This window comes from Lepidochelys olivacea (genome assembly GCF_965140295.1).
Source record: "Lepidochelys olivacea isolate rLepOli2 genome assembly, chromosome: 9".
In the NCBI taxonomy this organism is placed as follows: domain Eukaryota; kingdom Metazoa; phylum Chordata; order Testudines; family Cheloniidae; genus Lepidochelys; species Lepidochelys olivacea.
This window is the reverse complement of record NC_140419.1, coordinates 24,800,068-24,824,103: the sequence shown is the minus strand read 5'-3', so window position 1 is coordinate 24,824,103 and position 24,036 is coordinate 24,800,068. Positions and strand designations below refer to the sequence as shown.

The window sequence follows — 24,036 nt, the reverse complement described above, 5'->3', positions numbered from 1 at the left end:
ACGGCCCAATCCTGTGAAAATTTATACATATTAACTTTACACACTGTAATTTTCCCCATTGACTTCAGTGTGACTATTTACATTATATAAAGTTAAGCACATGTTAAATCTTTGCATAGCTGTTCTAAACCACTAAAGTTGTTTTCAGCTGAGCTGGATCTCAATTTCAAATACACATGATAACAAAACAATTCAGTGAAACGTATGCAGGTGAGATTGTTTGCTTTAGATGTAACTATATATAAAAGGTTATCCACATACATCAAAATTGTTCTTGTAAAATGATAGTGTGTTTATGAGTGTTGTTTGTTGTGAAATGTGGGATACTACTACTTTGTGTATTCAAGTATGTCAACTGGTAGGAAGTTTACAGATTTTCCCTATGAAAAGGTTACAGCTATTCTTTCTGGTTAAGCCCTGTAGATGCATATCTAATTACAGCTTTGTGGCCAGGATAAGGTTATAGAGGGAGGAAAGTGCACGCTGAAATCAGTTTAAATGACTTGCAGACAGTGACTTAGTGCTAGGTGGTGGTTCCTTTGCAGACAGGCAAGACCACAAAAATGCTTGCAGCACGCACTGGGACAGTGGGGAGTAAAAATCTTGATGAGACAGCCAAGTTAAGGAAACACTCTGTCCTTTCTTTAGGGAGTAGAGAAAAAGCTCCAAAGAGCTCCTTTGAAAAGAGCAAGGACAACAGACTCAATACCACAGGTCAGATACAGCAAAGGGGATGGAGACTGGCACTCATGCGAGAACTGGAGATGAACTGGTATCTGAAAATATGTGACTTATCGTATGAGCATACAATCGCATACACTACCGGAATGCCTCACAGGTAAGAAAGCTAAACGTATTAGTCTTCAAAAGAAATTTCAAATAAGCGTTTTCACCCACAAAAAACCCCAAACAAACCCAGAAAGCTCTGTGTTTTGTACCTGGTTGGTTGTTAGACATTTTCTAATCACTTTACAGTGGGTCTGGTTGCATGTAACAGAGTACACCCCTGCCAACTACAAAACTGACAATTATAGGCGATTGCTTATTAGTCACTTGAATGTAAAAGTTGCTGAATCCTCAGACTTGTATCTCATCAGCTATCTTGTCAATGTGACTGTGATTTCATTTGAGTTTAGTGCACAATATACTACTAATGTGCAAGGATTATGGAGGTGACCTGAGAATACCGAATGAAAGCGTTTGCAAACCCTTGTTAGTTTTTCCTAAATTGTGGGGGAGTGTATCAATGCCAGCTTGAAAACAAGCCACTTCTGAGACAGAAGGGAACATTTTCATTTTATTCAATAAATTGCCTCTAATCTAAGCCCTTTTAAAATCTCAAAGCATATGGGAGGCTGATTTTCATTAATTCTAAATGTAAAGGGGCCTCATCAGCGCAAATAAGACCCAGGCTTAGGTTTATGGGTCTCTAATCTAGAACCTCTAATGAGCCCTAATTAGGTAGGGCTTTAATATAAATTGGTTATTAATGTTTCAGCCCAGCTGTCATAAAATGATACAACCTGTAGGCTAGGTTCTGCTACCCCTATCCATATTGAGTGGGATCTTACTCTGATAACCCTACTTACTTCAGTAGGTGGCAGAAGGAAAATATAACAAGCATTTTTATCTAGTCCATCTCTGAATCAATGAGTGTTGGGGTGTGTGTGTGTGTTTGTTTTGCAGTGCTTTGCCCTGCCCAGCTTTAATACATTTAGCAGACAGCCAGGCTTCTAACCCCATTGCCAGATAAAATCATCCAAAATCTCAAAGCAAAGTGTCTAAAGTGACTACTGTGAATGGGAGACCTTTCCACAGTGACACTAGAATCAGTAGGATTTCACTGTGGGGGGGGGGAAAGGGTTGAAAATAGAAAGTAGCTAAAAGGAAAATGTGTGCAAGTTAGTACAGAAATGAGACTGTTTTGCATACACTATTACTAAGAAATTAGTAGCAGACCACATCCAATAAGGAAAATGTTAGCCCAGTGGCTAAATTTAGTTGTCAAATAAATGTGGAGTAAAAAACACATTAAAACAGATTGACTAGTCATGTGAAACTCATGGTCAAGCTACCTGAACGCTGAATGATGTGTTAACAGAGCACTATGAAGGATGCAATTATTTTGCAGGAGTTGAGTTGTTAATGTAGTAAAGTCTTTACATATACTTCTAAAAATACAATAGCCTCATGTTTTAAAACTCATGAAGAACTGGTAGCAATATTTACTTAACACTGGAGTAAAGCTGCATGCAGGATGCAACATTATTAAGGAAAATACAATCAAGCCCTCCAGGATGTGGTAATAGGAGGGAACAGAAGATCTTTCTGAGGTGTTAAGGATATGTTTGGATGAAAGGAGACTTGGTTGGGAAAGGATGAGTCTATCAGAATTAAGCTGCAGGAAAGCGTGTAGACAAAATCATAAGTTTTACACGATAGTGAAAAAACCCAGAAGATGGAGATATCTGGGGCCAGAGAGTTGAAAGCTAAGGAAAGTATTTTTTTTTTTGGCAACCTATTGAGCATGCTTGTATATTAAAAATGTATAATGCAGCTTGAATATTTAAACTACATTGGCATTGATTGCTAGTGATTCCCAGTGAGTCAAAGCAAGGAAAACTCACTTGAGTTGAGGCCAAGATGTATTGCTTGTATTTGCATTTCCAGCCCACCAAAAATCTGTTGGTTTAGACCAAGGAGTTTTGTTTGGGTCCTTGCAGAAGTAGGGTCTGATAGTGAAAGATCAGATGTAGAACCATGTTTGTGTCACCCAGGGACGCTCCGATGTAGTGTTTTGGTTTGGTCAATGCAGAGAGACATGCCAGTTGTAAAACTGTAATTTGGTTTTGAATTCTGAACCTCCCTCACCCAAAGTTTAGCAGTATCTGGATGTAGGGTTTGGTTCTAACCCGGGTATCTTCTTTATAGAAGCAATTTATTCGTAAACTGGATGTGAACTGGACTTCCACATTTTCAGCCTCCTTTTCTTTAAACTGAACTCTGAAAGCTATCTAATATACAGCTCCATGATAAATCTCTGCTATTTCTATTTAGGATAACCAGTTACATTGTGCTGCTACACTGAATTGCCATGAAAATATTTGTACATTTTTTTTACGTTACCTGGGTGGCAGTAAAAATAAGGTCAATTGCTAAATGATATATTTAGAAACCATCCCAGTGACTTCCCTAGATCATGATTATTTTAACTGCTGTGAAATCTAATTTCAGAGAATACAAAAGGATCAGATTGGTTCGACAAATTGCTTCCATGTACCAATCTCCAATGCCAATGTTAATACATGGAGCTCCAGGGAACAGGTTGTTTCTTAGTGTACCTTTCAGAGAGCAGGAAACAGAACTTACTGTTACTTGAATCTGAACCAGTTTTTATATGCAGATCTTAAAAATAGTTTAGGACATTATAAAAGATAACATAGAGTTGACTGAATGTGAATATATTTGAATATATTTGAATATATTCACTTGATGAAGCACTACAACTGGTGTTGACAAGGGCATCTGAATTCCTTAGGTCTTTGGTCACCCACAGTTTGCAGAGACAGAATAATTGGAGTCCTACACATTTCCATGCAAAAATCATCCTCTGTGACATTGAATTATAATCTTTTCAAATATGTTCTCTTCTGAGATCCGTCTGTTTATCTGCTTTGAAGGATTTGAGGATAAGCTGAATCCATGGTACATTAATCTTTTGATGATCTAATCATACTCTGTATTAGTGATTGAAAGAGAGTTGTAACAAAGGGCTGCAGAACTGTGATTCTGTGAGAAGTAACAATATTCCTTCTTGCATTATACTGATTCATGCTCATTGAGCTGTTTATTTGGCTTGGGTGGCTAATCTGGGATGTCTACTAATTCTCTTGATATTTTAAATTTATAGAGCACCTGAATTATATCTTAAACACATTACAAATTACATACAGTGGGTACCATTAAAAAGCTAACATTTATCTCTCTTTGGCACAAAGTGATGTCTGAGATACCAACAATTCTCTAGTCTTAAAACTAGAGAATTATCTGCTGATTTGTTTGAAAGTGTTGATTTTATTGGTGCAGGAGTGGGAGGAAAGTGGGGGTTTAAAGGCAACTCATGTTTGTATATATATACTGTCTAGGCTAGAGGGTGAAGGAAGGCAGTAAGACTGACAATTGATGTGTTGCATGCTACACAAAAATGCAGGGGAAAGAAAAATTTTGGCTACAGAAGCACGATGGAATTTTTACGGTTCACACAGAACAGACCGGGGCCTTGTGTTTACAGACCCTACTGTAAATCGTGCTATCCACATAATCTACAGAAAAACTGCATGGTACGCCGCTCTTCTCCCTCAGAAGTATGAAGAGCTGAATTAATACTGACAGGATTTCAGTCTGATTCCGAAGAATCTGGGTATAGCAAATCTGAGGCTTAAACCACTAAGCCAACCCCTTGGTTTACTTCCTCTAAAGGCAGAGCAACATGTCAACAGACACTGCACTTAGACTCATATGCAAATATTCTCATCTGGAGCCTGTCAGTACTATTCAAAGCTCCAGGCAAACTAAATCCCGAGGGAGCCGCCAGCTGCTGAATAGCCCACCCAGCTGCTGAGCTACCGCACCATTCCCTGTCCCTACCAGGCTAGCAGCAAAAGACCACTCTCAGACTGCCACCAGCCACAGTTGCACGTTAATTTACAGTCTATCCACGTCCAGAAAACGAAGTGTTTCAATCTTATGGAGAATTTGTATTTATTAAAATTATAGAAACGTTTTTGACATTTCTGACTCTTTGGCCCCTCCCCAGTTCTGCCATCATTTTCATAACGGTCAGGAACCCTGAATGGACCTTTTGATAATAGGAAAAGAAACTGACAGCCCAACTCACCAGATTTATGTGAGGCTATAATGTACTCTACAAGAAATTAAATTGCCTTGATGATTTGACTTGGGGACATTACAACATTTAAGTATCCTGCCCAAGGACTTAAATGCAAGTTCTCATGGGTTTTATTTATCAGCCTTGTACTGAATCCAGAACAAATATTTTTTCTTTGTCTAAATATAAGACATGGGAAACAGTTATCATTCTCTTCCCGGGGCAATACACAGTCCCTTTGAGTACTTGACCATGAGAGGTTTTAACTGATGGGGGAAAAAGGTCACTGATCCTGGCTAGGATCCATCTTAGGCACCAATTAAAATGAGCCAGTAGCAATAAGGTACAGAGTGACTGGGAGGAAAACTCTTTATAGTCCCATGGTTCTATCAGGCAAATATTACTAAGTTAAAGCTGCATCTCCTAATAGAAATATAATGGCAAGAGACTTGCATTACAAAAGAACATAGAGAAGCCAGAAAAGTGGAAACTACCAGTAATCTAAATCTCAAATGCTTTATTGGACTTTGAGAATCTTTTATCTTGGAATATGCATTTGTACAGACCTCCCTGCACGGAAATCCCACCCCACAAGCCAAGTGTGCTGAAATCCACTGAAGCACTGTTGAGGGGTAAAAGGCAAAGCACCACCCTTAAAGTCTGCCTTCCAGCAAGATGCTGGGCTGGAAGGCTAAGTGGAGCAGCAGAACTGAAACAACTAGAGAAGTTTTTGCATATGCATGGAGTGTCATTACATGAAACTGTCAAAGCTGGGACAGGAATGATATACAGGTACTTTCATATACTTGTTGTCAGATTATCTTCATAGTCCAGTACAATTACTAAGAAACAGCTGAAATGAGGGGAGGTCTGGCCCAATAAAACTCTTACAGCAAAGAATGACAATAAAATGGCTATAAATAGATTATATGTACATTATACATCATGTCTTAAAGAACGTATCTTTGCAGTGTTGTAGCCATGTTGGTCCCAGGATGTTAAGAGACTTGGTGGTTGTGGTAATATCTTTTAATGCACCACTTCTGTTGATGAAAGACAAGCTTTCTTGCTACACAGAACTTTTCTGGTCTGGGAAATGTACTTAATGTCGCAGCTAAATACAAATATATCTATTTATAAATGTCTTTGCTAGAACATATCTATAGTTCATTTACATAGTGTATGTACCTTAAAATCTATCTGCCTGTTCATGCACGCTCTCGCGCATGCTCTCTCTCTCACACATGTTCATTGTCTAGAGTAAATGTACTCTGCATAATGTATAATCTAAATTCAGATCTTAATTTTCCTCAAGGAAATTTAACTTTTCTTGGCAAAACTAGGACAAATGACCAATACAATGAAAAACATGTAAGTAAAATGTTGATTCCAAGAAGTACGACACTTTACATTCTAGCCAATTGTTATTGAATGCATAATGCAGCATCTGTCTAAAACAGGCATATGTATAGAATTATGAAATTTGACTTTTTGTGTGTGCTAATTTGCAGCTTTTATTGAATTTGTTTATTGCATGCTTTTTAATGAATATATTGCAGGAGTAAACCTCACTTTAGATAGTCACTTGTTGAAGAAACACACGTTACCAATTCTTTAAAAAATAGTATTTGACGTTAAAAGGGAAGAGAATATTATTCCTTTTTGTCTGGATATGTTGAACTGTCCCTGAAAATTGGAGGGAAGGGGTGGGGGGAGAGGGACAGAAACTTAAGAGAAAAATTACCACAGACAACTATATACTCTAGATGATGCTACCAGTCTAGACTTGGACTCAGAAACCCACCAGCTAACACTGATTTTAAACAGTACACTTAATCTTTCTGTTGCTAGCCTTATTAATAGCACAGCACCAGTGCAGACAGAGCTATGGTTCATTATATTATCACTAGGGAACTGGGAAACAGATTGAAAGGTATATCTCACAAGTGGAGTCCAATTGAGAGAGTTTTTTTAAAGTACACAGGGATTTATTGTGACCTGTTAATGTTGTGGTTAGTATGTTGTCTTGCTTGCTGGTCCAATGGCACAGCCTTTTGGGTGAAAGTTGAGGGCCTGATATTGAATGCTTATTCATGTTGAGTAGTTCCTAACTCCATGAATATAGTCTCATTGACCTCAGTAGGACTAACCAAGGAGTAAGGTACGATTAACTGTAAATGTCAGAATCAGGCCCTTAGTGTCTCATCATTCAGATAGGGCTGATGGGGTGGGGTATGTATATCTTGCATGTTTCTTCCTTGACTAGTCATGTCTCTGTGCATTTTACAGTTCTTCATGGGCCAAATTATAAAAAGACTGTTTGTTTCCATATTTCATATAGTGTGTTCTTAAACAGAGACTAACATTTAGTCAGGGGTATTTTTTTTGTAAAAAGTCATGGCCAGGTCATGGGCAATAAATAAAAATTCATGGCCCATGACCTGTCCGTGACTTTATGGAAAATATCCCTGACTAAAGTTTAGCTGCTCTGGGGGTGGGGGGCAGGGCTGGGGTGCCACTGCTCTGTGGGGGAGAGGGGGAGGGAAGATGGCTGGGGCTGCTGCTTGGGGAGGGGAGAGGGGTGCACCAGTCACTGTAGCTGTGGAAGTCACGGCGGTCCCAGAAAGTCATGACTTCTGTGACACTCTTAGTTTTTATCATGCTCAATCTTATCCTTCATCTCACATTCTCTAGTCAAAACATTCAGAAGTAATGTGCTAAACTGGGACATGGAAAAAACATAGAAAAGTGATTGCAAATAGATTTTTGGCAAATGTATTATTCTGTGCAACTTTGCAAACAGAAGCCAGAGAAAATGTGAAAAATCAAATCATCAATCTAAACGTTCACTGAAATTTAATCAGTAAGGATCCTGTATTGTCTTATGGCACTCCAGAATCTGCCTGGAATCCATCTGCATCTGGGAGAGACTTGAGCTAAAGTAAGCCTATATTAGCACTGGGTAAGCATGAGTGACCCAAGAACCTCTTAATGCCAGCTGGCAAGGGGGTGCAGGAGAGTTACAGGGATCTCTTTTGGATTTGGCATGTCATTCTAGTTAACCAAAGAGTGTCATGTGGGGTCTCAAAAGTCACACTGGTCACTGATACCATCGCAAAATGCATGCTCAGTTGTTGCATGAGGAGTTACATTTATACCGTGAACATTATATTCTTGGGACTTCTCACTAGAAAAGAGGGGAAAAAACGCTTTGCTGTCAGACAAACCTTTATCTAACAGGCTGTTTATAGGTAAACTAAGTATTGTATGTTTCACAAGGGGTTTTCTATCACCAGTCCAACTGAATGTAAATGAGGTATTGTGAGAACTTAAAAAAACAAAACAAAACAGGAAGAGAAAATGGGGGTGGGGAGGAAGGGGTATTTTGAGGTACATATCAAAGGTTTGCTCCACTATATTTTGGGGGGACAAAGAAGATACCTTACCAGTGTCATCCCTCACCTAGAAAGTAAATAAATGGACAATGAATTTGCTTCATGAAAGTGAGATCTCAAGCAGGCTTGGATGAAAATGCTGGAGAGAACTTTAGGTGAAAAGTTTTAACTTGTTAGTTGTGTTGTCTGATTTGGTTTTATTTGTAACCATTTATTTCCAATATTCTTAGTTGATGTCACCTGAATCGCTAATCTTTGATAAACTTTATTCTTGTTTTCACTATAAATATATCGAAGTGCTATGGTGTTAAGCAAAGTGCTGGTCTTGAGTTGAATCTTAGAAGCCAGTGTGTGTTCTGTTTCTTTGGGAACACCAGGCCTGGTAATTCTGTGAGTGTTCAGTGGATAAGGGGCTGATCACAGCAGGGACACTCCGAGGACTTAGGCATTGGTGTATGATGATTGCTACCTACGCAGAGAGAGCAAGGCCTGCAGGAGCTGAAAGGCAGAGCTTGTGCTGCTGGAGGCTAGTGGTTTCAAGGAACTGATCCACAGCAAGTGCAGACGAGACTTTTTTACGCTAGAGGCAGGTGGTGGTGAGATGCCCCACAACCATGTATGCTCCTAGGGAGCACAATGAGATGCCACAGGCCTGCTTAGTGCTCCCCCCTTCTGCTTGTGCCTATGTATGCTGCAGTTGGCCATGCTGTCCAAAACCTATACATGCCACACTCCCCCATGGGTCCCTTGATGATTTTCCTGTACATTGAAGAGCAGCAGCAGGTATCAAGCAGTCATCTGTTCTGACCCTGGGCCCTGAGGCAGGACTAAGTCAGAACTGTTCCTGCCACTTGGGGCCGCCTGTCCACATATAGATTGTTCAGTTGTTTTTAATCTTCATGGGTGAAATTAATTCCAAGTGCAAATCTCTCTGAAAGCCCTTTGTACCCCACAAACTCCACTTACGCCAGATTTATACCTTATGACTTATATATGCTGCAAAAGACCTAGCTCTGCTCTTCTATATAGGGATGAAATGAACTGTTTGGAGAACATAAGGGTTTTCTTACAATCTAAGGCTCTGATTTGTACCCAAGAAATAGACCTGTGCAAAGGACAGGAAACTCTTTGATGTTACCATCACAGACCGGACCGTCCTTACCTGTACACAAAGCCCACCCCTGCTCTGCCCCGCCCCCACTCCCCTGAAGACTGTGGCAGGTCTGGGCCTGCACTCACCAGCAGCAGGAGTACAGCGACCTGGCCCTAGCTGTGCCGCTGGGGGGTGGTTCCCCCTGCCCCCCAAGCCAAACCCCACCCCCCGGCGGGGGTGGGGAGGGGGCTGCATAAGGCCCCAGAATAGCTAGGGACGGCCCTGATCACAGATGTCTCCCTTGCATTCTTCTATAGGGCCATTTCCATCTAGTTCTCCTAGCTAATCAGCATTTATGTTGTTGGATTACTTGATTAAAGTTAGTTGGCTGTTTAAACTAAAGAGCAAAACTCAGGCCTTGTCTTATGTGCAACTTGCATATAAGTCTTAACTAAATCATTCTTTTCTTAAAACCCCCTGCTGTTTGACACTTAAATGGGTTTTAAGATTTCCTTGTATTGACTTAGCTTATATCCATTCCTTACAAATTTAAGCAAACTGGATACAAGGTGCTCTAAAACTGCTTTCTGAGAGTCCATGCAAGAGGGTTGCACAGATTTAACTAAACAGATTTCTAAACTGGTTAGGTTAAATGAGGGGAACGCTGTGTAGACAAGGTCTTGGGATCTTATTCTGCTGAAGTCCATGGCAAAACACCTATGGACTTCTATGGGGACAGAATTGGCATGCAGGAAAAAGGGGCTGAGGAAAAGGGTGAAATTCTGAGTTTCTTTCCTGGTCTTTTCTCTGGCAATGGGACTCTGAGTAACAACTGCCTAAAACCTAGAAGAAAAATTAGTGAAGACTTTAATAATTTCTGATTTAAAAACCCAAACTTTCTTAGGGAATAATCTAACTCCCACTGTGGGAGTTGGATCCCGTCCCTGCTGTTTCCTGCCCTTCTCCCATTGTTTTCTTCTCCCCGCTAATCATACTTACTCTAGTACATACAGATAAGAAAAGGACTGAGCTCCCTAAGCTGAGATGAGGAATCTGCACAGCTGAAGGAAAATACAATTCATAATTACTTGATTAAAAGTTAGTTTTTGCAGCCTAAGCATGAGGGGAACTTTTATAGTGAGCAATGAAATACTATAGGGAATTGGAAAAATAACCTATAACAATGTTTTTAGACACGTTACTAAAAACATCTAATAGGTCTGAATTTATTGACTATTTTGTGGTAAGCAGAGTGATAGTTTTGTTTATTTCAAAATGTCAAGTACATATCCTGCATTAAGTGATATTACAATTTTCAGACTGCTATGTGTCTACTGCTTGAAAATGAATGTTAAGTGGTTGACTTTACATTCCTTCCAAAGATCAATAAACTGTAGAATCTGCTTTAACCCTCTGCTGTTCATTGATCTTGGTGTCAAAGTGTGGAGATTTTGTTACCAAGGCACGTGCGCGTGATTAAGCCCTGCAAATATGGACAGGTCAGAACTTTTTGTGTGTGGCTGTTCCTTAAAGATGGGCTTGAGCCACAAAATTAGGATTCAAACTCCCCCAATTGGAGTCTTGCTCAAGTAAGACACTGCAAGATCAGGCCTTTAAACTCTAGGCTTGCCTCCCTCGCCCAAGTTAGCAAGCTGACTTTTGGTTCAACATTTATGTTACAATAATGCACAAACTGAAAAAAAAAATAGGACCAAAATAGTTCATTTCCATGCATCATCTAAGACTGCATCAGGAAGCATATAGTCCAAAATATCCACCAAAAACTATCCTACTGATCCACCAAATCCTCTGAAATACATACAGAAGCCAATAGTGCTACTGAAACCATAAGGAAACTTTCAGAACATAATTTTATCTTGAGCTCTTCTTGCCTATGGTTATTATGTTTGGGTTAGATTCTGATCTCATTCACATCAGTGTACAGTAAGAGAACCTTCTTTGTCTTCAGTGGATTCACCCTGAATGTACAGCAATATAAGTGACACCAGAATCTAGCTCAGCCTTTTCGTGTTGTGAAGATGTTGCTTGCATTAGAGAAGCAGAAAGCATGGGGAGGGCTGTGTGGGGGTGGTGATAGGGGCACTGATTAGGCTGTGTGGGGGTGGTGATGAGGACACTGGTTAGGCTGGGAGAAAGAAGGTGGACTGAGGGAGGGGAAAATGAATACCTGAGTGACCTTTCCCATCTCTCCCCCTCCCCGCAAAAGTTTAATTTAACTGATTACATTTGACGTCAAACAGGGATAGTAAATAACTTTTTTCTGTACCCACAATAAAAGGAAAATGGCATTTCAAAATGTTTACTTTCCTTGGAGATTCCTTTTGCCTGAGACCAGGCAGAAAACTGTGAGGAAAATTGAAATAAGAGTATATTTTCTCTTATTTAAAGCTGTCACACAGTTCTACTGTTCACTTGCCAGCCAGGGAAATGTGGTCTTTTTCAGAGACTGATTGCCCAGGAAGAGAAGCAAACCCAGGAAAGCCCATGTGATCTAAAAGCAGTATAAAGAGGCAACGCATCCAGTGACAATAAAACAATGCCACATAAATGTGATAAACAGTTCCAGGAGTTGAATAGGGCTACTTTAAAAATAAGGAGCAGAATTTATCCCTGGTGTGAATCCATAAAATTTATTGGAGATACGCTGTCCATGTATTTTTTCCCCAAATGCACTGACTAACCAATTCTCTCCTACACTTCTCCCTTCATTGAGGAAAGTTCCTTTTAGCTCCTCCAAAGATTAGTCTTCCACCCTTTAAATAATTTATGATTTGAATTGGTTGGTTCAAGTATAAAATTTAAAGAAAAATGGCTTCCCCTTATTAGCTTTATTACTTCAACAATAATTCCCCACTTTTCATTTTGTCCTGCCATTTCATATATTGAACACTTTGCCTTTAAAAAAAAAAAGGGGGGGGGGGGAGTCAAGTGAATACCCCAGTTCCTGACCTGCTGGCAGTTTTAAAAACTATACAAGCAACTGACCAAAAGGCTGCAGCCATTTCATAGTCACATTTTGCTTCCAAAAATGCAGTTGTGGCTCGCTCTCAATTAAGTTTTTATTCCATTAGAGGTTATCCTCCAAATGCATGTTTTACATATACCCTGCTCATGGATGGATCTAGTTCCCACAAAGTTAACAAAATATTAGGCCAAAAATATGAAGACCTCTCTATCTCCGCCCCATGCCGTATAGAAAATATACCTAAAATAGAAGAGCCAGTTCTAGTCTGTGATTAGAGAGAAATTTTCTATAGGGGTTCCCAATACGAAAACTCACTCAGGGTTCCATTTATAACACCATAGAGCAAAGCCTCTGGAATTTGTAATTTTAAGGTTTATAGAAGATACACTGCATCTGTACCTTGTATACTTGCACTAGTCAAACAGCATTTTGCTCAGTGATTGGGTTCTATGCCTGGCTCTGCCACTGGCTTGTCAAATTGGGGTCCTGCAGGGGTTAGTCCTAACATCTGGCACTAGTCAATATCTTCGTTAAGGACTTGGATAAGGGAGTGAAGAGTGTGCTCATAAAATCTGCAGATGATACCAAACTGGGAGGGGTTGCAAGCACTTTGGAGGACACAACTAGAATTCAAAATGACTTTGACAAATTGGAGAGTTAGAGAAAGGGCATTGGACCAAATATTGAAGCCTTTACTCAGGTGAAACTCTGTGCAGAGGGCTGGCATAAGGTCTATGCAATTCTCAAAATAGGGCTCAAGTAATGGATAGGCTTTATATTGGCTGTGTACACAGTGGCAAATTTCACCCATTCTGAAGGGCTGAATAAGGACTTTTTGGACCATTGGTTTGGAAGGGGAGAAAACTGCTCCTCCCATTGAGGATTTGGAGATGGTTTTTTAAATAGCTCTTGCTACTTTTTTTTCTGACTTGTATTCGATTTTGAGTTCTGCTAAGCTGAGATCTTTGCTGGGTTTGTGGTGACTTTTTGGAGCTTTTCTTTTTAGTGCTTTAATATGCTTGTTTACCTGCCAGATCTGTTTCCCAGATTTTTCATAGGGTCTAAACTCACTTAAGTTATCTTATCTCACTTAAGTAAAGGTAAGAAGAAAACCCTTTTGTTGTTAAAAGCTGTTTAATTTAGTATGGAAAGTAATGCATTTTTAATAAGGAACCCTCATTATATACCTATAAGCTGGTTTATTTATAAGGTGATTAGTCTTTTTTTCCTTTCATTGCCTTAACAAATGCAGCTTAGTTTAGCCTATATTGAACATCTGAAACTACACCACTGTTAATTTTGCTTCTGATAATAGTGTCCCTCTGAGATGGCTTTCAGTACATAGATCTAATTTCCTTATATGGCAGGGCTTTTATTACATATAGATTTCTTCTACATCGTTGTTGGTTTTAACCTTCTAAAGACTTAAACAATGTGGGCTGGAACTGAAATTGTATCAGATGCCAATTTAGTACGATCTGGTGTTTTTTCTAAACCTATGCGCATTCTGACTTTACAGGGTTAAGGTGGATAATGGGGCCATAGATTGACATAGTGCGAAACGTGCAGTTCCATGTGACATATGCAGTTCCTAAGTTTTTTACATATTACTATGAATTTACTTTTTATAAAATGCTTGTGAAGTCTAAAGCACATTGACCCTTAACTTAATCCTCACAACAGCCCTATGAAGTAGGGAGGCATTATCATCATCTCTATTTGGCAGATGAGGAAACTGAGGGAGAAAGGTTGAGTGAGCAGGCCAAGGTCCAAAAGGAATAATTGCAAGAACTAAGAAATGTTTGATCCTAAGCCTGCCTTGCTTGAGTAATTGCATGTTTATGCAGAGATGACCCATACCTGCTGATAGCGGGGAGAGGGGCCCAATTTAAAGGTTCGGCCACCCCCAGAACAGCTCAAGTCTGGCCTCTCCCTGCAGCTCCCAGCTGTTGCTCCTACCTCTCCTCACTGGGTGCAGCTAGCAGGCTCTGGTAGCTGTTGTACGGGGAGGGGGTCCAACTGCACCATGTAACCAAGCAGGGCCTACAAACCGTGGCAGAAATCTCAGGGGGCACGTGACCCCGTTTGTGCCCTCGCATGTTGCCTCTATGTTTACAACATAGGTTGACTACCCTACTTAATTTACATGGGCCATGGACCAGTGTAAAAACACACAATGGCCCTATCTGCCGAATGAGTCAGATGCCTTGTTATAGAAATGTAGGGCTGGAAATGACTTTGCGGTCATCTAGTCCAGCCCCTGTGCTGAAGCAGGACCAAGTATACCTAGTCCGTCCCTGATAGGTGTTTGTCTGACCTGTGCTTAAAAACCTCCAATGATGGAGATTCCACAACCTCCCTTGGAAGCCTATTGTAGAGCTTAACTGCCCTTATTGTTAAAGTTTTTCTTAATGTCTAATCTAAATCTCCCTTGCTGCAGACTGCTTGTCCTACCTTCTGTGGACATGGAGAACAATTGATCAGTCCTCTTTATAGCAGCTCTTAACATATTTTGAAGACTGTTGTCAGATTCCCGCTCTGGCATCTTTTCTCAAGACTAAAGTGTGTTTTTTTTTTTTTTTAAACTTATAGGTCAGTTTTTCTAAACCTTTTATCATTTTTTGTTGCTCTCCTCTTCACTCTTTTTCCTTCTAATTTGTCCACATCTTTCCTAAAGTGTGGTGCACAGAACTGAACACAGCTGAGGCTTCACCATTGTCAAGTAGAGCAGGACAACTGCCTCCAATGACTGACTTGCAACACCCCTGTTAACGCATGCCAGAATATTAGCCTATTTCACAACTGCATCACATTGACTCTCATTCAATTTGTGATCCACTAAAATGCCCCAAATCCTTTTCAGCAGTACTACCACCTAAGCCTCCTGTTCCCATTTTGTATTTGTGCACTTCATTTTTTTCCTTCCTAAGTGTAGTACTATGCATTGTCTTTATGGAATTTCATCTTGTTGATTTCAGACCAATTCTCCAATTTGTTAAGGTTGTCTTGAATTCTAATCCTATCCTCCAGAATTCTTGCAGCCCCTCCCAGTTTGGTGTCCTCTGCAAATTTTATGGCATCTGCCCATTAAACTTCATGGCCTACTCAAAGAATATGTTCATCCTTATTCCATTCTTTCACAAGATTTTAAAGAATGAGTGCTAAATTTCTGTCCGTAAGTGCATATTTATGCACCTAAATAAATGGCCTGATTTTCAAAATATGAGCACCAACTAGCTCCTGTTGGCTTCAGTAGGAGTTATTTGCTGTTCACTGTTTTTTTTTTTTTAAAATGAAGCTGCATATTTGAGTGCTTAAATATGATTTTAGGATCCTAATGCTTGGATGCTGAGCTTGGATTTTCAAAGGAGTCTAAGGTTGTTGGACAACTCCCATTGAAATTCTTAAATTCCTTTGAAAATGCCAGCTTTTTCTTTTTTAATCGTAGTTCAACTACTTGGGTTTTATCCAGGAAAATGAATGTCATTCTAGGGGAATTCAGAAAAACATTGGCAAAGTCCATTTTGTTTTTGCAGAGTATAAATTTTCTTTTCTCTTCCAAACTTTGCTTCAGTAACTCTCAAGAGAATTGGAGACTATAATTATTCAATTATTAAACCACAGTTCTCCTGTAGAAAGCATCCGACATCTACAAATATATATTGCTTTTCTTCAAGCTAATTAAACCAGGAAAATTAGATTTGTCACCATATAGTTGTACAAAAAAATATAGTAAATATTTTAAGTCCTAACATTTGTATTTCTTTATCAGATCAAAACAGTAAACTCCTCATGCTACAGAATTGGGGCACAAAAAGTCCATAGGTTGAACAGAAGTTAAGTATTTTTCAGTAATTGAATGGTTGACAATTGTAGAGGGTATATGAAGGTATAGGAATTCCATATTAGTGACTCTCTAGAATGAGTTGTAAATAGAGCTGGTCAGGGAATTTTTTGACAAAACATTTTTCATTGGAAAATACAGATTTGTCAAAATCAAAACTTTTGCAGAAACATCAGTTTTGATGAAACTTTATTCAGGACAGTTTCTCAGGTCCAGGATGGAATCTCTGATAAAAACCGAACAGAGAGACCCCCAACCCCAGAATAGCTAATAGCTCCATGATTAGGGCACTCACCTGGATTCTGGGAGACCCTAGTTCAAGTCTCCAGTCTACATCAAGGGACACAAATCTACCTTTCCTACATTCCAGGTGTGAATCCTAACTGCCAGACTATTGGCTACTCCGTGGTATGTCTCTTCCCCCCCCCCCCCACTTTTTTTTTAAAAAAAGTCTTGGTATTGGCTCCATTGTAGAACAAAACCAAATGCCAAAATCTCAAGCTTTCTCAAAATACAATTCTTGCTTTCCAGCCAACCTTAATTGCAAATGTTACTGTTACATAGTGAAATTCACTCCTGACTCACACAGGCCCTGTTTTGAGGCTGAAGTGGGATTTAGCACAAGGGCTAGGCAGTACTTAACTCTAAAGAGAGGTGAATTTTACCCATTGTGAAAACAAACTGCTAAGGGCAGAGACAAATCAATGGCTGGATTTAAATGACTGTATCCCTACTGCAGTGTTACCACCCACATATACCACATTGTACAATAATGCTGAACATTGAATTGCAGAAGCAAGGGACTGCAGCCACTATTAAGTTTAAAGAAAAGATGAGCAATCATACTGCAATGACATCCAATAATGCTATATATTTTGGTACACCTACTAGAAGTGAGGGAGGGCCCACATGCTAAGGGGGTGTACTAAAGAGTGTTTCTATCTGTGAAACTTGTATGTAAGTCTGCATACTAAAACTCTTCAGGAATGTTTACCTTGAAGAACAGATATTGATGTCAGAGTGTCTTTGGATGATTTTCTTTCTTTCCAAAATAATAAAGATGTCTTCAGTTCACATAGTGGACTATTCAGCACATGCTGGTGCAAACCCTTGGCACAGGTCTCAAATGACAACACTGTCAACTTGTAGAGACACAAAGAGGTTATAATCTCAGTTATGGGGTAGGACAGGAGGGCTGAGGGGGAACAGAAGAAGTTAAATCTGGGACGTGCAAGGAGCTTTTCTGGCAGAGAGAAGTAAAATTTGTATTCTCATGGCAAAAGCTTTGCGGAATTTGGCCCAGTAGTTGCAAAACACTGTATTCCCCCTTTTTTTACGCTGTTACATTGTTACACAAAAATGATCAAATTGCTTTCATCAAATATCTGTAGTCCACCTAGCATTATTAGAGTGCCTAGCTGCTCTTCCCTGCAGTTAGAGATATGATGCAATTAAAGAGCTAGGAGACTGTCCCCAGATAGTTTCTCCTATTAACATCATAGATTGTATAACGTGCATAGAAGCTGGCAGGACCTGGGGGAAGATCCTCCTAATAAAAGTTTATTTGGGGGGGAAATACCCTGAGAATAACTTGTTCTATCCTCACTGTTCTATTCTAATTTAAGTGAGACTAATTGAAATCAATGAAGAATTTGAAAGGCAAACAAAACATCAGAACAGCAAGACATGATATATGTTGAGCTAAAAGAAATTCAGGAAAAGCCAGAGGGGCCTCCTGCCAACTGTCCTTGATTGCAAAGGATGGATTATATCAATTGTAAAGAAATTCATAAGGGACTTGTGATGCAGAGCAGGGAAGTATCCAAAATGTTCAAATGTGGTGAAGCAGCTGGAGGGATTTTTCAAAAGCAGCTATGTTCATCTTTAGGCTCCTAAATACTTTAAAGATCTGGCCTTCCCTGTTGATCTTGTTAGCAACATTAATAGATATTCCACCTATTCCCCACCCAATCTTAGCCTTGATTTAGCTAAGAAATTCCAAAAGAAACCAGTACTCAGCTTTGCAGTTTACTGATTTACTCAAAAGGGTGGGTCAACATGCTTGAATTAAATAACTATTTTGATGTGTAAAAGTTTTTGGTTTTTTTTTGATCAGTGTAATATGCAAACCATTAAGCTGTGTCTTGCAACCTTAACTGTACAATTAAAAACTGGAAGTGTGAAAGCTAAGATTCTTACAATGTAAACTGCAACATTGCACATATGTAGTATTCTCTAATGCCGCTTTTCTTATTTAATATTTAACTACATATTTTTATGTAAGACATAATCTCTCCCAGAGCTCCTCTTAAGGCAGGAAGATTTTGCACCAACTCCTACGCAATGGTATGTCTTAATGACACTGTCCTAGGGGTGCATTGCCCCATGAGGAGCCCTATCAAAGATCAGAGCGTGAAGTCATTTCCCTGTTGGAATCAATGGACATTTTGCCATTTCTTTCAATAGGAGCCAGGATTTCACCTAGAGGGTCCCCCCTTGCTCTAATGGAGAAGTAACTTAACACTCCTGTACAAGATGTATCTTACTTTCCTATTCACTTCTGCTGGTCAACACCTTTGAGGCTTGTGCAGAACCAAGGCGCCACCCACTTCCTGCCCTTGTTTTGCCCTTTTCTGGCCCACTTGTCTGGGAGAGAGTAGTGGGCACACAGCCCAATGTTCTCCCCCCTCATACCGGAGCCATGAGGGGGGGAGAGAAAACGGGACACTAATGCTGTTATGTAGGTACCTGGCAGTCTAACTCCCCTGTACAGCTGCACGCATTTTTAAAACACAGTTGGCCCCCGGAAGGCAAGGCACTGTAGAAACACGCATGAAAATATGATCCCTGCCTCAAAGATCTCTCGGCTATTAACAAGTGATGGATCAGTACTTTGTTTTCTTTTATTGGTGGTATTTTATCTATTTAGTTTTACAGTGCTCATAGTGCTCGGCCCTTTGCTTTGGCTTTGAGATACTAACCTCAGTTCTCAAACTGCTTCACCTTGCACACTGTATTTTACCACAGAGGGACTTATGCTTTAGGTGACAGAAAGAATGGGAAACCTGCTCTTTACCCTCAGCCTCCTAATTATGTCAGTCAGAAATTTAAATGCTGCTAACAGGCTGCAATAGTGTGATGGATTAAGAAATCAGCAGCAACCCTGAAATACATTAGATGCCTTCTTAAGAAGTAACTGTAATGAAAGATTCCATGGGCCTGAGTCACCGCTCATGTCAGATTTAAACTGCTGTATCTCTGCTGACTCCTGATTTACATCAGCGTAGGTAAGAGAAGAGTCAATCCCAGTGTCTCTTTTCCTGAGAGAATGACTTGATTACAATTGTCCTACCATGATTGGTTGAAAAGATTACTGGGGCTGGTTAAACAGCATTTCTTTGTTCTGAAAAATAAAAGTACACATAGAGATTAAAACAAATACAATTAGAATGAAAAATTCAAGGGACGATAATATTGCAAAAGGATAGGATTTGTTTTTAATTTCATGTACAAACTAGTTTTTGCAGTTTTACTTAGCAACAAAGCCGTGTGGGGCCCCAGGTAGTTCCCCTGCTTGCTATCCAATAATGCTGGTCCTGACTTTTAAGCTTCTGGATATGCAGAAAAAGAGTTGTGGCACAGGCAGACAGAGGAATTTTTATAGCATGTTTTGGGGCCTCAGGAAGAAAAAAGTTGAGAACCCCTGCATTAGAACAGGTCACCATTTTTCTAGCTGACCAGACAGATTTGTAACACTTCAACAAAAAGGTCAAATACTAACTTAATATGCAACAAAAGGGACCTTTAGAGCCACGTTGTCTAGTGGTGAGTACAGGATTGGGAGACAGGAAAGATATAGGGCATTTATCAAAGACCTGAAAATACAAGATACTCCTGAGGGTTGCAGGTGAGGGAATATCCATGAAAAGACTGACGAAGTTTCTCAGAGTCAAGCCTCTTCTTGATTGCTGGCTTTACCTTTGCAGTGGCCACACACTGAGAAATGGAGGTTGGAAGCTGAGTCATTGCAGTTTTGTTTTCTTGTTTCCATATTTATATTTGATAGAGCTTTTCTATTCTAGAGGAGGACCTGAATGAAAACCCTGCTGCTCAATACCCCCAAATTAGGGCTGCTTGAAATCTGGATCTGAATTTTGTAGCTATGACCTTCTCAGCTCTGGCGATTCCACAGAGGCTTGTACAAAGAGCATCTGTCTTGTATAATTCTGGATACTTTGGCAAGCCTTTGTCCATTTCTTCCTCCACACTCAGAAAGGAGTAGCTCAGAAAAGGGCCTTTCGAGGGCTCTCCATGGCTGTGCATCCATGCACCGTGGTGGTGCTGGGGTGGCCCCTTCCTCTACCCAGGTAGGAAGAGCAGTGATGGTGCCCCCCTTCCCTTCCGGCAGTAGTGGCAGCAGCAGGGCCCACCTCTCACCTACAGAGAGACTGCACTGGTAGCAGGATGGCCCCCCAGTACGTACCCCAGCATCAGGAAGGGAGTAACATGTCTGTGCAGGTGGGCTAGCCCACCTGCACAAGTCTTTTCCAGTGACACACACAGCCCTCAGGTGTTGTGGAGTTGGCACTGCAGGGCTCCCCAGGACAGTGGATCTTGGTATCTAATGCTCGATTGTGATGAATGGGGCAACAGTTCACGTCACTCAGAGCCATGGTTTTTGGTTCTTTGCTGGAGGGGCCTCTGGCAGACACCACTGCATTGGTTATGCTCATTTCATAGTTCAAAGCTTTCTTCACAACCATGAAGGCTAGATACTTTAATCTTAAAGCTCAGATTCTGATGTAATCATGTGACACCAGGAGCCAGGGCCCTAAACCATGAGCCTATAATATCTGTGAGATAATCCAGCCCTAATTCAGACGTCTGTAACATTGGTCTCTGTTTCTGTGGGTCGAAATGAAAATGGGTCATGATGGGTTTTTTTTTGTGTCCCTTTGAAAGTCTCTGAGCCATCAGTCCAATGACCCTTGGAGCTCCTTGAGCCATTCAACTGACAGCACAGTCACGCTCATATTCATTTAAATTTAGCCTCGATTGTTTTAGTGTGTTCTTTTCCCCCTGTAGCAATTGGTCCCTCTATCCACATGTTTTCCTCTTTAAATATTTAGTCTTTAGTCTTCACAGGTCTTCCTTTATTTTCCAGCTGTAGGACACAAAATAAACCCACTCATCCAGGTCTCTTCCCCCCTCTTTCCCCTTCATTTAGTTAGAACCCTATTCTCCTCTTTCTTTTTCTAACTGCCTTCCCTTTCACTACCTGGCTTTTGTCCCTGGCTTTTCCCCCTCCCCTTTGAAAACAAAGTATATAATGAAAAAACAGGCACAATGGAGACAGGAACAGTATTGGGGTGAGGATGGGGAGAGAGCATCCATTAAGACATTCTGTTTGTATATGGTTCATTTCACATAGCACTAAACCAAATTCCCTAGTTAGACTTTCAGCAGGAGGAGCTCTTTAGCTAAGTGAACTTGCTTGTTTGTATATAATCGTGATGGCCAGTTTTTTTTTTTTGTTTTTTTTTTTGTAAAAATGCTTCTATAACTGAAAGTACGTCACCAATGCCTCTGAATGTGCTACAACAGATACTTAAATCCCAGTTAACAAAAAGAACAACAAAATGTGCATATATAAATCTAACTCACTCTGCTGTACATCATGCACTCATTTCCATACTTTATTCACAAATATGCCAGGCAGGCTTGAAGTATATGGATGCCATTTTTCCATGGTAAACATGGGAAATGTGATTTATTCATAACTTTTTTTCTGAAAAAGTCAACTGCACCCTTAGTATTATGTAGAGAAACAGCTTGTGCTGATGGCAAGTGATTTGCTTGCTTGCTCTTATTTGTCACATACCTTCTGGCTCTGTGAGAAACTCTAGTTTTAAAGCTTACTTTGCCAGATACTGAAAGAGTCATCAGCAATGTAGGCAGAATACTGCCTGTTGACTGCATTTCACAGACTGCGTGTCCATAGAGTCATTTGGACAGGATTTGTTGTTTGGTAGTATTTTTCCAGCAGGGAGACTTGGAAGTTTTGGACATTTTGACGTAAAAATGACCTAGCCCATCAGAACAAAAACAATAGTTTATTCAAGTTTATTAAAAACCTTTATTTTCTTCTAAGCATTATAAGTGTTTGGCTATCCTATGCAAAGTGTCATAAGTGACCTATGGCTCTCTTTTGTTGTCCATGTTGGACAGACTTTCAAGTTTATTGGACTTGTCAGGTAATGGAAATTCTCTATGGGTGAAAATCACCCTTATTTTGAAGGCTTAAGTGGTGGCCAGTGTGAATTTTGCCTTTACTGTACGTGCTCTGGGGCCAAATTCAGTCAAATGCAGCCTGGAGTAAACTGTTGCCATTCCTTTGGAAGTTACTGAACTGAATTCAGCAGCGATATAAATGAGGGTGTTAAATACACATTGAAAGAAAGTTCATCATAAACTGGTTGTAAATGTAGCTTGCTGTTGGCAGCAGAGCCCATGCCTAGAATTTTTGCACATTAGTATTTTGTGCTATAAAGAAGAAAGTTGTTGCTTATAACAGAGACTAAAGATAAGAATACCAAGCATTTCTATGGCTGTGTTGAAGTCCTATGGTCCCGGGCCTGTACATAACATATACACAGCAAGTAATGACTATCATGACTGAGCGGAAGATAACTGAAGTGCTTCAAAAATGTAAAGGCTTTTTAAAATTTCTTCAATGCCTTGGTGTAGTAAAGAACAGTATCACGCCTCAAACAGGTTTCAACTAAAATAATAACTTCACTGTAAATTACAGTGCCACAAGTAGACTACCAGTAGATGAATTTTAAAAAATGTAAAATGCATGATACACTCTTTCCATCAGCTGGCAAGTATGTTGGCTTACTACAGGGCTTTTTTCCTTTCTCAAGAATGTCAGTCGAGTTCAATATAAAATACAGGCTCTGCAAAGGTTTTGATGGTGTAATTCTTAGCTTCATACTAGTCCAAGTGCATTTCTCTGTACTACCAGCTATAATGTGTGTTCTGATGATTGAATCTGAGTTTCATATCACAGATGGCTGAACTTCTTCAGATGAAATAAAAATTTAGACCCAAACTTCAGCACAAATCTTTTATTGATGCAAGCTCAAGACTTTTGGAAGCTTTGATTAATTAAAGTAAATAAAATAAACCCAATAAAAACTGTTGTCTCTAAGTCTTTCTCCTTTCCAGCAGTTAGATCCTTCCTTCCTTTCCCCATCCATGTCCTTTTCTTCAAAAGAACTCTATTACCTCTCTTTCTGCTACTTATGCCAGTATTTTCATATAAATGCCTCTTAACACTTAGCCTAAAATAAATCCAATGTACCAGGGGTTTATATGCTCCAAAAAGCTACTCTCTTTTTTTGCTTTCTCATTCAGTGAAGCAATACCACTTTGCAAACAAATGTATATTGGTGCATTGCCTGGAAGCATTTGGAGTTTGTTCCTGAAAACTATACTGAGTGTATGATAGTCTAGCAAATTTGTGGATAATGTGGCTAGAAGGCAAAGTGAAGGGGGCCTGTGGACCTCTTTACTTGAGAAACTATATGGAAATATCTGATACTTTTTTCTAAGCTCTCATATTCCAAAGGCAAAACATTTGCTCATAATTTAGTCCTGAAGATCATTTAAATACTTAATCTCTGGTATGGATTTAGCAGAATCCAAAGAATTGGTCCTATGTAAGTTAAGGAAGTAGCAACAACCCGCCATTCAGTTTTGTGACAGAACTTCTAAAAATGGCTCTGTGAGCCCCCATCAGCAGATCATCATACCTTTCCCTTTCCT

The 24,036-nt window shown here is 39.9% G+C and overlaps 1 protein-coding gene across 2 annotated transcripts in view; it reads left to right on the top strand.

Moving 5' to 3' along the window:
• Nucleotides 1–563: 563 nt before the first annotated feature.
• The window catches only part of KCNAB1 (potassium voltage-gated channel subfamily A regulatory beta subunit 1), a gene marked incomplete at its 5' end in the record, with an annotated part of 237,651 nt that continues 214,178 nt past the window's right edge, over nt 564–24,036 (top strand). The window contains one exon of one of the 2 annotated variants that reach the window (XM_084639176.1): nt 564–838. In XM_084639176.1, coding sequence (XP_084495302.1) covers nt 564–838 — 275 coding nt within the window. Of the gene's footprint in view, nt 839–5,422; nt 5,681–24,036 lie in introns of those variants that run through there. The other variant, XM_084639177.1, reaches the window with a different exon arrangement.